This window comes from Quercus lobata, chromosome 10 (genome assembly GCF_001633185.2).
Source record: "Quercus lobata isolate SW786 chromosome 10, ValleyOak3.0 Primary Assembly, whole genome shotgun sequence".
In the NCBI taxonomy this organism is placed as follows: domain Eukaryota; kingdom Viridiplantae; phylum Streptophyta; class Magnoliopsida; order Fagales; family Fagaceae; genus Quercus; species Quercus lobata.
In genome coordinates this window covers 58332659-58348897 of record NC_044913.1, presented here as the reverse complement: position 1 = coordinate 58348897, position 16239 = coordinate 58332659, and the positions used below count along the sequence as shown (strand labels likewise).

Genomic DNA, 16239 nt, shown 5'->3' with positions numbered 1-16239 from the left:
AAACCGGGCTATTTTAAACTATTTCGATTGTTCAGCATGTGTCAATTATTTTGGTTGATACAAATCATTCCATCTTTTTTTTATAATTTTTTATCCTTATTTTGTAATGAATAAATTAAACTATTTGTTTGAGTGTTTAATTTTTTTTTTTTTTCAATAATGTTGATACTGAGAACTCTTAATTATTGTTTTAGATTGAGACTTGTAAAGGCTATATTTTTAGATTGGTAACAATAAACAGTCTAGTTGTTTAGTCTAGAAATATTTAGTTAAACAAGACAAATGAAGTTCAGTATAGTTAAAGAGTAAGAGAAATCAGAAAATCATGTGCAAATAAGTATTATTATGGCTTATTTGGTTTAAACATGACTCAGTTTTCATAACTCAATACTCATAACTCATAACTCTAACTCAAATCTCATTACTAATAACCCAAACCCCACTATCACTCAAAAACTCCAAAATTGTTGTTTGGTTACAAAACTCGATCACATATCTCAACTTTTAAGTCCACTTTTTGCCAATATGGTGGAACCCACCCCATTGACACCACATAGGGGTTATGGTTGCTACCCGCATCCATTTTGTTTTCCCCTTTTTCATATACTCCCAAGTCCATCACCACCATCAATGGCAAACTTAGAACCCACCACTGTCAACACCACCAACGGCCACAAAACGAAAAAGAATCTCAGCCAAAAAAAAATCCAACCATCAGCTACACCCACAAAAAGAAAAAATTTCCAATCATCAATACCACCGCCAACCACACAAACCCACCTCCATTACCACCCAAGCTTCAAACCATAACTACAAAAAGCAACACCATTCCCGCCCTTTGGGTCCCTGCAAAGCTATGCCCCACTTCATGAAACTCTACCTTTAATTTGCCTACAACTATTACAAATGTTTTTAATAAAACCTATTTTTTTAATAAAAATATACTTGAAATTACAAATAAATTTATCCCATCAAATTAAACTAAGTTTTAGCAAAAATTGAATAATCTATACTACTATTTAAGAGGCTTCCCCTGTTTGGACTAGATTTTTTGTTTTGGCTCCAAAATACCCCTATTTTCTTAGGTTTAAGTAGAGACAAAACTAAAGGATTTGCCTATAAAATAGGATTGAAACACCCCAACCACCCACCATTCCCATCAAAAAATAATTCCACAAAAAAAATAAAATAAAAAGCAACAACCGACGTATATGTTAAGAATATAAAGTGTGAGAAAGACTGAATAGTCTATATATCGATGTGTGTATAACAATGTATAATAGAGAGCCTTATATAGGCTAGATATGTGTGCAGTACGGGTAAAAAAAGTAAAGTACAAGTACAGTATACTGGGCTAAGCCCAATGGGCTAAACTAGTCTAAGCTATACACTAACATCCCCCCTCAAACTCAAGGTGGCAAGGAGGAAGCCAACTGGAGTTTGGATATAAGATCTCGAAGACGACCAGACGGGTGAGTCTTGGTAAAGATATTAGTAGGCTAGTCTGCAGAGGAGATGGAGAATAACTTGAGATTTCCTTTCTTGAGGTGCTGGCGAGTGATATGGCAGTCGATCTCAATATGCTTAGTGCGTTCATGAAAGACATCATTATGAGCAATGTAGATAGCACTACGATTGTCACAATAAAGAAGAGTGGCAGTGGGCTATGAAGCATCCATGTCAGCCAAGAGCCAGCGAAGCCAAATAGGTCACAAGTGGTGTCGGCAAGGGCACGATACTCAACCTCAGTACTGGAACGGGAAACCACATCCTGCTTCTTACTGCGCCACGAGACCAGAGCAGTGCCTAATAGGAAACAGAAACCTGTGATAGAGCATCGATCAGTTGAATCACCTGCCCAGTCAGCATCTGAATAAGCATGAAGCTCGAGAGAAGATCGAGAGGAGTAATGCAGACCATGATCAAGTGTGCCTTTGACATAGCGGAGAATCTGAAGAACAGCAGCATAGTGGACAGAACGAGGTGCATCCATGAACCTACGGCATGTGAAATATCCGGACGAGTAATAGTGAAATAGATCAAACTACCAACCAACTGATGATAGCGAGTAGCATCAGATATAGGTTCACCGTCCAAGGGTGTGAGCTTTGCATTGTATTCCAAAGGAGTGGAAATAGTCTTATTATCGGTGACACCGGCTTTGGAGAGAAGATCAGAAGCATATTTAGCCTGGGACAGATAGTATCCATCAAAAGATGAGGTAACCTCTAGCCCAAGAAAATAGCTGAGAGTGCCCAGATCTTTCATCTCAAAATGCTGACTAAGGAAGTGTTGAAGAGAGCTGATACTTATAGAATCATCTCCAGTAATAATCATATCATCAACATAAAGAAGAATAAGAGTGATACCAGCAGAGGATCTTCGAACAAAGAGAGCAGTGTCATGAGGACTCGAAGTGAAACCCTGCTGAGCAACAACTAAGCTAAACTTTTCAAACCAAGCTCGAAGAGCCTGCTTGAGGCCATAAAGAGTACGGCGAAGGCGGCAAACTTGATTGCCTGAGTGTAGATAGCCACGGGGTGGTTGCATGTACACTTTTTCATGAAGGTCTCCATTGAGGAAAGCATTCTTCACATCCATTTGATAAAGAGGCCAACGGCGAACAGCAGCCACAGTAATGAGACATCTAACAGATGCAAGACGAGTAACAGGAGCAAATGTTTCCTCATAGTCAATACCATACTCCTGAGTAAAGCCCTTGGCAACTAGGCGAGCCTTGTATCTTTCAACAAATCCATCAGCCTTGGTCATGTTCTTGTAAACCCACCTATAACCTACTACAGACTGACTAGGGGGAAAATCAACCATATTCCAAGTGTGATTCTTATGAAGGGCATCTAGTTCTTCATTTATAGCTTATTGCCAAAGAGGGTCATTATGAGCCTCACGATAGGTGTGAGGTTCATAGAGAGTGGCAAGAGCAAAAGAGCAATGATAATCAATGAGATAAGGGGGAGGAATGCTTACCCGAGTGGAACGACGAAATTCAGGACCAATAGGAGACTCAGGAGAGTTTGGTGCCACAGGATCCAAGACAGGCGGGTCATATGCCGGAGACAAAACCAGAGATGAGTCGTCTGGAGAGGCAGTCAATGTTGAAGAATCCTCCACAAGTTCAGGATAGAGAGGGAGGAAAAGATCAGTAAAAATGGGAGACTCTGAGAAAGAAGATGCAGGAAAATGCTGAAGCCTCGTGAAAGGACGATGTTCCCAAAACTCAACATGACGGGAGACATGAAGGCAATGAGAAATGGGATCATAGCAGCGAAATCCTTTTTGAGACACACCATAACCAAGGAAACAACAGAGACGAGTATGAGGTTGGAGCTTTGTTCGTTCATGAGGAGGAAGAAAGACAGAGCAAGCACAACCAAAAACCCGAAGAGAGGAGTAGTCAGGAGTTTGACCATAGAGAAGCTCAAATGGTGATTTGTTGTGTGTAGTTGGTGAAGAAATACGATTAATGGTGTGTACTGCAGTGAGTGCGGCCTCACCCCAAAAGCGTTCAAGAAGAGAGGCTGAAATGAGAAAGGTGCGGACAATATCAAGAATGTGACGATGTTTTTATTCTGCACGACCATTTTGTTGAGAGGTGTAAGGACAAGACCGCTGAGGAAGAGTACCATGTCTGTCTAAAAAGGATAGGAAAGATTTATCATTATTTTCTTGAGTAATATCTGATCGAAAGACTTTAACGGTGCAATTGAACTGTGTTTCAATCATTTTATGAAATGTTTGGTAAATAGACACAAGTTCAGACCTATGGTGAAGCAGATAAATCCAAGTATACCGAGAAAAATCATCCACAAATATGACAAAATATTTAGATCCCCCCTCAGTGGGAACAAGTGCAGGACCCCAAATATCAGAATGTATAAGATCAAAAGGGATAGAAGAAAATGAGTCACTTTTATTAAAGGGTAATTTTGTTTGTTTGCCAAAATGACAGGAAGTATAATCAAATTTTTGAAACTGAACTGAACCTAAATGACCTTGAGAAGCTAACAACTGAAGATGAGATAAGGATGGATGACCAAGACGAGCATGCCATAGATCAGGTGAGGAGGTGGCAGTGGTAGCAGCTGCAGAAACAACTTGTGAAGGAATCTTCAAGTCATGAACCTCAAACATGCAACCAACCTTACGGCCTGTCCCAAGTACTTGACCCGTCCGGGGATCCTGCACATCCACACCATGATTAGTAAATAGAAGATCTACACCTAATTCGTAAAGTTGACCAACAAAAAGCAAATTGAGGGATAACTTTAGAATATAAAAAGTGTCACTAAGGGATAAACAAGAAGAAGAGATTGTTCTTTTATGACTAACATGCATAGGAGTTTCATCAACAGTGTAAATGGTGATTGGATGTTCTAAGGGTGCCTTATCAGAAAATTGGGATTCATCAGGAGTCATATGGTTACAACATGCAGTATCAAAAAACCAAGGTTGTTTATCTGAGGTGACAGAAAAGGTAGTGGAAGTGCGGGATAAAACCTATTGAACAACTGCCACAATATTAGCCGTAGTAAGTGAGGAAGTCAAAGATGGACCTATAGGAACTGATGGATCTGAAGGACATACAGCCGCTGCCTGAGGAAGAGAAGGTTTATTCTGCTCTTGCACAAATTTCTGTAGCTTACGATAAACAGAAATGTTATGGCCTTTGGCACGGCAAAACTTACAGTGAGTACCTTTGGAAGATTGAGAGGTGGGATGCCTGGAGTTTATTCGCGGAGGAGTAGTGAATGCAGCAATGGGAGACTATGGTGAGGGTGTAGCCAATACATGATCAGATGATGTCATGTAATAAGTAGGCCGATGATTCTCCTCAAAAATGAGCTCCTTAACTGCAGCATCAAGAGAAGGAGTAGGAGACCGGCTAAGCAGAGAAGCTCTAGTAGGCTCAAAATCCTCACGTAAACCCATCATGAAGTGCATAAATCTACGAAGATCTCGATATTTGACAAAGAGCTTAATGTCCTTAGAACACACCAGTGGATGATTTGCAGCAGAGAGTTGTTCCCACATAGTAGAAGTCTGAGAATAAAAATCAGAAATAGACTAACCTGTCTCTTGGTGCATTTGATAAAGTTTTGATTCAATGTGAAACTCCAAGCTTGAATCATTAGTGCAGTTATAGCGATCGGCCAAAAATTTCCAAGCAGCCTCAACAGTTTCAAGATGAGGAAGAAGATTATGAATGGAGGGAATAGAGGTATTGATAAACCAAGACAAGATCTTACTCTGAATACTCTCCCATTCCTCTAGATGTTCTTCATAATCATCTGTTGTAACAGTAGTCTTGGAAGACTCTTCAGCATCAGTGGCTTTAGACTTAGGGTTTGGTACTGGCTTAGGAATTGAACCAGTCACATATCGCCACAGTTTACGACCCTTGAGAAAGATAGTCATATTCTGAGACCATGCATGATAGCTAGTAGGACCATCCAACATGATGGTGATAGGACGTATGATATCTCATTCACTTTGTTGAGCCATAATGAATAAAATGACAAAAAAGTGAGATTTAGAGATCTCAAATACAGAAACAGAGCCGAAAATCAGAATCTACGTGAAAAACTGAGCAAGAAAGGTCCTGTTGAAAATTTTTGACTTGGTCAACGATCAACGATCAAAGTCAACGATCAACGATCAAGTCAACAGTCAACGGTCTGGTCTGGTCAACGGATGACATGTGCTGATGTGGCAGTGTGACGTCACACTAGGGATGATGTGGCAGTCCGTGAAACAAAGCTGGTGCGTGGGGGCACGTGGAGTCCGTCTGGTCTGGCGCGTGGTGGCACGTGGAGGTGTGTGGAGCGCGTGCTCGTGAGGCAGAAAATTCAGGCAGCACGTGGGGGCGTGTGTGATGTGTTTTCTGGCTGTTCTTGGTGGGGTTTTTCTAGGGATTTTCTGTTCTGTCACTCAATGCCTTTGCTTTTACAGTTGGACGAGTAGAATAATGAGATCCGAGAGTTGCTGGGACTGTGGGCGTGACGGTAGTGACTCGCTTCTGACAGTAGTTCCTGGATGAAGGCGAGGGCAGCGGAAGGACGCCAGAGATGTCCACATGAACCAGAAAGTCAGAGGAATGACTTTGATACCATGTTAAGAATATAAAGTGTGAGAAAAACTGAATAGTTTGTATATCGATATATGTATAACAATGTACAATAGAGGACCTTATATAGGCTAGATATGTGTGTAGTACAAGTAAAAAAAGTAAAGTACAAGTACAATATACTGGGCTAAGTCCAATGGGCTAAACTAGTCTAAGCTATACACTAACAGTATAATTCAAAACATAGAGCCAACTAGCTATTCAATCTTACCACCTTCACCTCTCTCAAAAAATGAAAACTCAATGCTACCCACAACTGGGATACGTAATAAATTTGAAACTTTTACATGTGAACATTTTGATGGGCATGGTGTATTTGTTTTTCTTTTTTTTTTTCTTTTTTTAATGAGATTAGAATTTGATGAATAAATTTTGCCAATTGGAAATGGATAAACTTTCAGTAACTTATAAAAAAATAATTATAAAAAGTATAAATTTAGAGTACTAGTTTTCTATTTCTTTTTTGGGCAAAAAAGGTGGGTTAAAACTTTTAAACGTATCTTCTTAATCTTAAGGTAGTGGGGTTGTGTTTAGTAATTAGAGGAATATATATATATATATATATTTAATATAAGTAGGTGACTTTGTGTAAGTGGAAGATAGGCTTTTTACTCTTTTTTAGGAAGTGGGGATAGTTCCTAAAAAACTACAAATAAGACCATGTTAATTCTACTGCTTACCAAAAACACAAACCGTTCGTATCAATTAAAAAAAGAAAAGAAAAAAAAAGACTTAACTATTCTTCTGCATCTACATCTCTTTTAGTGACAATTGAGATAAAGTGTGTGTGGTGTTTGTATCATAAAATAAGAATGGCTGGTGAAGAAGAGGGTCCTGCAATCGGTATCGATCTCGGGATGACATATTCATGCATGGCACTGTGGCAACATGATAATAACCAACGAGTAGGGCAACAGAATGACGCCTTCCTATGTTGCCTTCACTGACAATGAGCGCTTGATAGGCGATGCTGCTAAGAACCAAGTTGCTAGGAGTTCTGCCAACTCCATCTTTGGTACTCTACTTCTCCATACATTTTAATGTTTTTATTTTTATTTTTGGGGAAATAGAACATACATGTGGATGAATTAAAGAAGCAAATAAAATTATGACTTAAAATATAAAAGACTACGTGTTACAGACCCTAAATATTTTTTTTTTCTTTTTTTTTTTTGAGAAACAACCCTAACTAGTTTATTGAGAATTTATGTTGTTAGTTTTTCCATTGCATCCAACTCATCAACTTGACAAAATTGTCTTAAATCAATTTTATTTATTTATTTATTTTTATGTTGGGTTGACTTTTTGTTTTTGTTTTTGCCTTGACATATACTACTTTTGCATATAATATGTGTTTTGACTGCATAAGAAAATAACAATGAAATCAACTTGACAAAATTTACTAAACTAAATTTTTATGTGAATTGATGAGTTAGGTTGGGTTGAATTTTTTGCTTGATTGTTTTGTTTTTAGCCTTGACATATACTACTTCTACATATGATATGTTTTTTGATTGTATGAGAAAAGAAAAATGAAATCAACTTGACAAAATTTACTTAACTCAATATTTTTGTGAATTAGTAATGGATTAAGTTGGGTTGAATTTTGTTTTTAGCCTTGACATATACTACTTTGTGCTTTGATGGCATGATAGAAGAAAAATGAAACATTGGTTAATTTTTTATTCTTATTCACCAATATAAGAATATATTTATACACACTTTTTACATTTTACATTATAATGCATTTGTAGGTCAAATGATTTTTTCATCACATCCTTAGATTTTTTGTGATTGAAAAATGTAATGATCCTAAATTATAATGGTTGCAAATTATTAATTTTTACCCAAAAATAGAAGAGCCTCTAAGTATGCACATGTGCTCAGAGCCTACTATTATTGAAGTGTTTAACAAGAAAATATCACAACAAAAACAAAAATCTCATAATACAAAATCAATGTTTCAATTGTATATAAATTTGTTTATAATAAAGACAAAAAAAAAATGTTAAAATTGGTACCTTATTTTCAACATTGCGCGGGGGGGGAAGGAGGCAGAAAGTCTTTACGGAATAAGATAAAATAAACTGATAATATGTTTGTTTAAATAGAAGAGTTTTAGGGTTTACAATTTAATTCTTATCAACGTAGGACAGGGCGAAGTGGATGTAAAAATTCTAAACCCATCCCCACCTTCCCTTATGGTGTGGGGCTAAACCTGCATGGGGCGAAGTAGGGAGGGGTGGGTCAAGCAAGGTGGGGAAAAATTACCATCCTTGCCCCCCCCCCCCCCCCAAAAAAAAAAAAAAAAACAAAAATCCTTTAACTAACATGCTTCTAAGCTTTTAAAAGTAATGTTTTTCAAAAAAGCTTTTAAAACTTAAAAATAATGAACTAAATATTATAGTCTTATAATTAACAAATAAAAACTTAATATTTTAACAAAATTAAAATAAAATAAAATAAAATAAAAGTCTCAGCCATTTAAATGGAACAACATTATGTTTGTGGTTTAATACAAGATGAAGGTTCTTCTATTGCATGCTCTTAAAATCAAGAGTTTTTATTCTTTCTTTTTTCTTTTTTTAAACTTTTAAATTTTAAAGATTTGATTTGATTTGATATCCAATTAAATAAACGTGTTTTAAATTTCATTTTCGAAAAAAAAAAAAAAAACCAAAAATTGTGGTCCAACAAGAAGTCAATTCACTCTATAGCCCCCTTGAATGGTTGTTTTCGTGCATTAAAATCACCATTGATCATTTATGTTGCACTGATTGAAGATAAAAATATCTAACAAGAAGAGCCCACAATTGTTTGCCATTTCGCCATCACCTTTTCAGGTACTTAGAGTATATTTAGATAGAACTTATTTTACTGAAATTGAAAACTGAAAACTGAAAATACTGTAGCAAAATAATTTTTAAATGTGTAAAAAGTGTTGTGCGACCCATTTTTAATGAAAAAATAACTGTAAATTGGAATTTGTGGGTCTGTGAACAGTGCATCCATGCACTGTTCACGATTGACTTGGTCAAATAGTACAGCTAGGACCCAAAAAAAAAAAAGTTAGAAAATGCAAACGCAACCACTTATAATCGAATTATAAGGGAGTGTTTGGTGAATGTTTCCAAACAACAATTTTTAGTTTTTAAATAATATTTCACATATTTTCACCCACACGTATTTCTACAAAAGTTTTTAAATAACAATTTTCAGTTTTTAAACACATGTACCAAACGGACCCCAAATGGTTGCGTTTGCGTTTTCTGAATTTTTTTTTGTTTGGGTTCCAACCGCACTATTTGACCATGTCAATCATGAATAGTGCACAGATGCACTGTTCACCGACCCACAAATTCCACTTTACCGTTACTTTTTCATTAAAAATGGGTCCCACAATACTATTTACACATTTAAAAATTATTTTGTTACAGAGTTTTCAGTTTTTAGTTTTCAATAAAATAAAATAAGTTCTATTCAAATAAACCCTTAATGGAGTGAAAAATCATTACATATTTACATGTTGAATTGAAATCTATATATATATATATATATATACACACACACCATTATCTCCTGTAATTTTAGTTCATGAATTCTTCAACCTCAAACTTTCAAAGAGAGAGTCATAGGGCGCTATTAGAAAAGAAAATGGAGAGAGAAACTCATATCCTATTATTTGCTTATCCTGTACAGGGTCATATTAACCCAATGCTCCAATTCTCAAAGCGCTTAGCCTCAAAGGGTCTTAGAGTAACATTTGTCACTACCATCTCTATTGGCAATTCCATGCAGGCCCTTCCTAGCCATTCTATCAATGTTGAGATCATCTCTGATGGATCCGAGGAAGCCAAAGATGCGGAGAGTATAGATGCATCTCTCGAACGTTACAAGCTACATGTCTCACAAAGCTTATCAAAGCTTATTGAGAAACATTATAGCTCCAGTTATCCTCCAAAGATTTTGGTGTATGACTCAATTATGCCATGGGCTTTAGAAATTGCAAGGAAAATTGGGATTGATGGGGTTCCATTTTTCACTCAGTCTTGTGTGGTTAATGCCATCAATTATCATGCGAATCATGGAGCAATTCAAATGCCCGTAGAAGAAGGGGCTTCAATATCATTGCCCTCGATACCATCACTAGGGTTCGATGATCTAACTTCATTTCTTTGTGATAAGGGCATGTACCCAGCTTGGCTAGAGCTCGCATTGAATCAATTCTCGAATTTCCAGGAAGCGAATTTGCTCTTGTGCAACACTTTCAACGAGTTGGAGAATGAGGTAAGTTAAGCTATCAATTCATATATATTGATAATAAGTTACAATGTTTTAACATACTTCAAGTTTGTGGTTATTTTGATTTTCTCCTAAAGTTTCAAAATTGGGAAACATTTTGTTTGAATTTATAGTCCGTCCTTCATTTCACTGTGATGAGATGCCTATTGCTAGGTATCAACTAATCTCAAAATTACATTATTTTTTTCATTCAAATTTTGTGGAAATTTTTATTTTGCCCCCATAAAGAATCAAAATCTAAATCCATTTTTACAACATTGTTTTGAGCTAAGGTCAAGGGAGTCAATCTCTACTATGGCCGGAATATTTCGTACCGGCGCCTGAGACGGTACAGAAATGTGTTTGTTTCGTACCGGTTTAAATACTGACTAAACCAGGTCGATTCTGGTCATACCGGGAAACAAATCGGATTTCGGCCGAAAACTTCATACCTGACCGAAATAACAAACAAAAAAATTTTAGATCTAATAATCTCTCTCCTTTCTCATGAACTTACTAACTTGCTCTTGCTCTTGGGTTACTGCCGTCGTCAACACGGTGCCGTTTTTGCCACCACATAGCCTGTAGCAACCCATTTGGCGATCTTCTCTTCAGCTTATACTGCTACTGCTTCTTCTTCTTTATCTGCTCAGAGGCTCATGCATACGTTTCTTTTTATTATTCTGCCTTTTATTTTTGTTTTTATTTTAATCTTTAATTTTTTATTGTTTTGTGTGCTTCACAAGTGACAAGTCACTGACAACCCACGTGAATACCAGACAAAAATTCAAACTCTACCTCTCTTTTTTTTAAGCCTTTATTCCAAGGCAATCTTATTCCAGTCCACGTAGTCATGGAACCCACATTATTTTATTTTTATTTATTATTATTATTATTATTATTATTATTTAGAATCCACACTATACGACAAACAAAATCTTAGACCCAAACAATATGATACTGATGATTTCCACTCAGCTACACCTTTGAGAAATGGTTCAATCCCAACCACTTGTATTGTTATCTTTTTACAACTACTATTTTATTCTCTCTTCTTCTCGGTCTTCCTCTTTCTTCTTTTTCTTTTTGTTTGTGTGTAGCAACTAGTCTATTATGTTAATATCGTTTAGTGATAGCTACTAGTCAATTGTGTAATATCAAAAAAAGCTTTCTGAAACAGGCCAAACCTTATAAATATATCAAAACCATTCCAATTATATTTGAATTGGCTTGAACAGCTTAAGTTGAATATAGTTTAAAATTTTATATAGAAAAAACGAATGTGATTTAAATTATTCGTACCCAAGTTCAAGTATTAATAAGTACTTTTACACTAAATTAAATCATATTTATCATTTGATCTATAAATTAATCAAAGGTTAAGACACTCTTGTATCAAGTGATATATGGATAAAACAACAACAATTAGTGTTGCCGTATTTATTTATTCACATAAGTGTATTTGTTTCTTCTCAAAAAAAAAAAAAAAAAAAAAAAAAAAAAAAAAAACATAAGTGTATTTGTTAAAATAAAGTATACCTTTGGCCCTTAAAGTTTGAGATTTTTTTTGGCCATTTATGTTTCAAAATTTTCATTTTTTCATTTTATATTTTTTTTAGTTTTCATATTGGCCCTTTAAGAGTTTTTAAAATTTTATTATTATTTTAAAGTCACAAGATTTGATTTGTTACCCCCATTAAGTAAAACTTTTTTAAATTTCATTTAAAAAATAAAAAATAAAAACCAAAAAGTTTGGTCCAAGAAGTCTATACACTCAATACAATAGTCTATATATAGGATTGTTATCTCTGTGCAACTACGAGTCTATATATTCTCTCTCTTCTTCTTGTATTTCTTTTTTTGTTTTTGTTTTTGTGGGTGGAGGTGTGAGTGTGTGAGAAACAACTAGTCTGTTATGTTAATATTGTTTAGTGATAGCTACTAGTCAATTGTGCAATATTGGAAAAAGCTTTCCCAAACTCTATAAATATATCAAGGGTTTGGCTTACCTTAATTAATTTAGTACTTATAGTAAGTGGTAGTAAGTTTTAATGTCTACATTTTATTTAGTTATTATGTTAATATCGTTTAGTGATAGCTACTAGTCAATTGTGCAATATTGGAAAAAGCTTTCCCAAACTCTATAAATATATCAAGGGTTTGGCCTACCTTAATTAATTTAGTGCTTATAGTAAGTAGTAGTAAGTTTTAATCTCTACATTTTATTTAGTTAGTGAGTGATGTGACAGTTTCTTATTAAAACAAAAAGAAATTCCAATTAAAAAAGTACTGAAAGTAAGTCAAACTCATATATCAAAACCATTTGAATTATATTTGAAAAAAATAATTTTCAAAAACTTCTTGTTTACTTATCATGAATTGGCTTGATCAGCTCAAGTTGAATATAGTTTAAAATTTTATGTTAAAAAAATGTAGTTTAAGATATTCATAACCAAGTTCAAGTAATAATAAGTACTTTTACACTAAATTAAATCATATATATTATTTGTTCTACAAATTAATCATAGCACTTAATCCCTATATATCAAAGTTTCCACATTGAATGGATATCGTGTAAACAGTTTCTCGGTTCTCCCCCCTTTTTTTGGATAAAGTATCATATAAATATGTCCACCCAAGAAGTATGTTTTTTTTTTTTTTTAATAGAAAAACCCAAAAAGTATTTATAAATGTTAGAATATTGAATCGGCTGGTGATATGAAAGAATGAAAAGAAATAATAATGAAAGAGTGGGCTAAAAATTACTAACAATGTAACTTCCTTTGAAACACCCTTGAGTTGTTGAGAGAGAGAGATTAATTAAAATAGAAATGTTGATATACAATGCCAAAGACCCATATTTTTTCATGATTTATTAAGGTATTAAATTCTGATTAAAGTTGCATAATTACTCATAAGATTATGACTGATGCCAATTGTATTATTTATCAATCACAATAAGTGATGTCACCACTTGTGAAAAAAAAATTGTGTTATTAGATTTTTATATACATAAATTGAGAGAAAGAGATACTCACATACTTTTAGTATGGGATTTCTATTTTCTTTTATAAATTAATTAATAATGATGATATTTGAATAAATAAATAAATAAAAGGCTATGCTCGAATGCCGAACTATATAAACTCAAAAAATCCAAAAATTTATATTGAGTTTAAAATTTTGAAGTCAATCTCATTTTCATATTCATTCTATAAGATTAGATTTGGCTTTTCTTTCAAACCAATCCACTGCATTTCTAATACCATAACTTTGTAGGCACAAAAAATTATATGAACCTTGTCACCTATTTGTTTGGAATAATTCTAGTATTACACACATTTTGCAACAATTTTTTTATGTGGTAGATTATAATTAGCTCATTGTAACTATCACATGAATCCATCATTTTTTTCTTCACTACTCCCAGTTTACCACGTAGAACAGTTTGGCAAAATGTGTGTGAAAGTATATGGTATTCGAATTATACATTTTCTTTGCATTTGTATGGTGAGATCCAGGAAAATTGAATATGTAAGTGGCGTGAATTAAATATTCTGTGAATTTAGGAATTAAGGGTATCGTTTTTCTTGTAACAGCAAATGTAATGATATTATTATAGTAGGAAATTTCAAAGCCAAAACAAAGTGAAGACAAGGCAAAAACAAAATCAAACTCTGGATTTCTTTTCTGAAAAGAAAAAATGAGGAATACAGTGGATTTCATCTAATCCACTTTGATAAATATTAGCATCTTGTCAAATTACGTATATTCCTGTATTCTTTTGGTGTACTAGCTATTTTATGTCTTCATTCTTCTCTACTTTGAATTAGTGAGTTATTGGCAAAGCTAGAATTTGCTACTTCTCTGTTTTTTACTTACAGACTACGGAGCCTACAACTCATTGAAGTATGAAAATTTTATAAGATTTGTTTATAAAAGAAGTATTTCAGTTTTGTAGCTTTGCTTACTAATATGCTTACACAACACATCCCTGTACGTTTCCTCCATTTGAGATAATTTTATTTATATTTCATCCTATTTTTAATATCCCCTTCATCTGCTTCTCCGTTGTTGATCAGTGAACATTGGTTTATTTTTTATTATTCTGATTTTGTTCCATATGTTTCAAAATTCCATTAGGTGGTGAATTGGATGACAAGCCAGCAATGGCCTGTTAAAACAATTGGACCAGCTATTCCATCAATTTACTTAGACAAGCGGTTGGAGGATGACAAAGAATATGGTGTTCACCTATTCAAACCTGACGTGGATGCTTGCATGAAGTGGCTAGACACAAAGGAAAGTGACTCAGTTGTTTATACATCATTTGGAAGCTTGGCATCCCTGGGAGAAGAGCAGATGGATGAGCTAACAAGGGGCCTAAAGAATAGCAATTGCTACTTCTTGTGGGTTGTCAGAGAAACTGAACAGAAAAAACTTCCTCCTAATCTTTTACAAGAAACATCAGAGAAGGGACTAGTTGTGAGTTGGTGCCCTCAATTAGAAGTATTGGCTCATAAGGCCATTGGGTGCTTCATGACTCATTGTGGATGGAACTCAACCCTTGAAGCATTGAGCTTGGGAGTGCCAATGGTTGCGATGCCAATATGGACGGATCAACCAACTAATGCAAAGTTCATTGTGGATGTGTGGAAGGTAGGGGTAAGGATTAAATTGGATGAAAGAGGCATAGCTACCAAAGAAGAAATAGAGCTGTGTATAAAGGAAGTAATTGAAGGAGAAAGAGGGAAAGAGATGAAAATGAATTCAGTAAGATGGAAAGAATTGGCTAAAGAGGCAGTGGATGAAGGTGGAAGTTCTGATAAAAATATAGAGGAGTTTGTGGCAAAACTTGTAAACTCCTAAAGTTATTCTTAGTTGTAACTCTTCATTATATTTTATTTAAATATATATTATTTAAATGGTAGGCTTTTCAGCTTTTGTAGAAGCGTGAAACTTAACTTATTTTATTTATTCAAAATTATGTCTTTTTTTTTTTTTTAACCCATGTCAAATATTATTTTGACTAAATTGTAATTTATTTCCTTAAAGTTTGGGCCAATTTTGATTTTGCCCCTAAAATTTTTTAATTTAAATTCATAAAATTATTTCATTTTTAATTGAGTTGATAATTATGGACAACTCGTTATTTATGGTGTATAAACAAAAGAGCTTTAATCTAAATGATATGTAACATTAAGGGTATGGGTCTAATTTATAAATTTTAAGGGATAAAATCAAAATTTTCTGAAATTTAAGGGTATAAATTGCAATTTTTTTTTTAACATAAGTATATGTTTTCTTAAAGATCAAATATTCATACCACTGCATACCCTTAGTGCAATGGTCATTCCACAAGTATAAATGCTTGTGGGGTGTGGGAGGCAACGGCCATGATTCAAGTCTACAGAAGGGAGTTTTACATACATATACACTTATATTAGACTAGAGTAGAAATTCTATCATGTAAAAAAAAAAAAAAAAAAAGGAGATCAAATATTCACGTCTTTAGAACTCTTGTCAAAACATTATAAATAAAAATAATAAAAAAACCTGCACATGCGTTATCCTAAAACTTTACGTCGCTTGTTAAAATGAAGTAAAGATGATGAACAATTAGGACATAAATCCAAATTAAAGCTTGCTCCATTCTACACTTTATAGCTTCAACGTCACTTCTACAATTATTGATATAAAAGTATCGCTCTTTTTATTTTTTTTCCCTTCTAAAAAAAAAAAGGTATCACTTTTTCAATGTATCTTCTCCAAAGTCATACTTTTTAAATAGAAAGAACCTCTCTTTGTTGTCT

At 34.3% G+C, this 16239-nt stretch overlaps 1 protein-coding gene across 1 annotated transcript; it reads left to right on the top strand.

Annotated features, from left to right (window-relative positions):
- Nucleotides 1-9716: 9716 nt before the first annotated feature.
- On the top strand, nt 9717-15371 carry LOC115965471 (UDP-glycosyltransferase 74E2-like). Its single transcript, XM_031084700.1, has 2 exons — nt 9717-10432; nt 14570-15371. The coding sequence occupies exons 1-2, from the start codon at nt 9740-9742 to the stop codon at nt 15293-15295; spliced, it is 1419 nt and encodes a 472-aa protein (XP_030940560.1). The 5' UTR covers nt 9717-9739; the 3' UTR covers nt 15296-15371.
- Nucleotides 15372-16239: the final 868 nt, after the last annotated feature.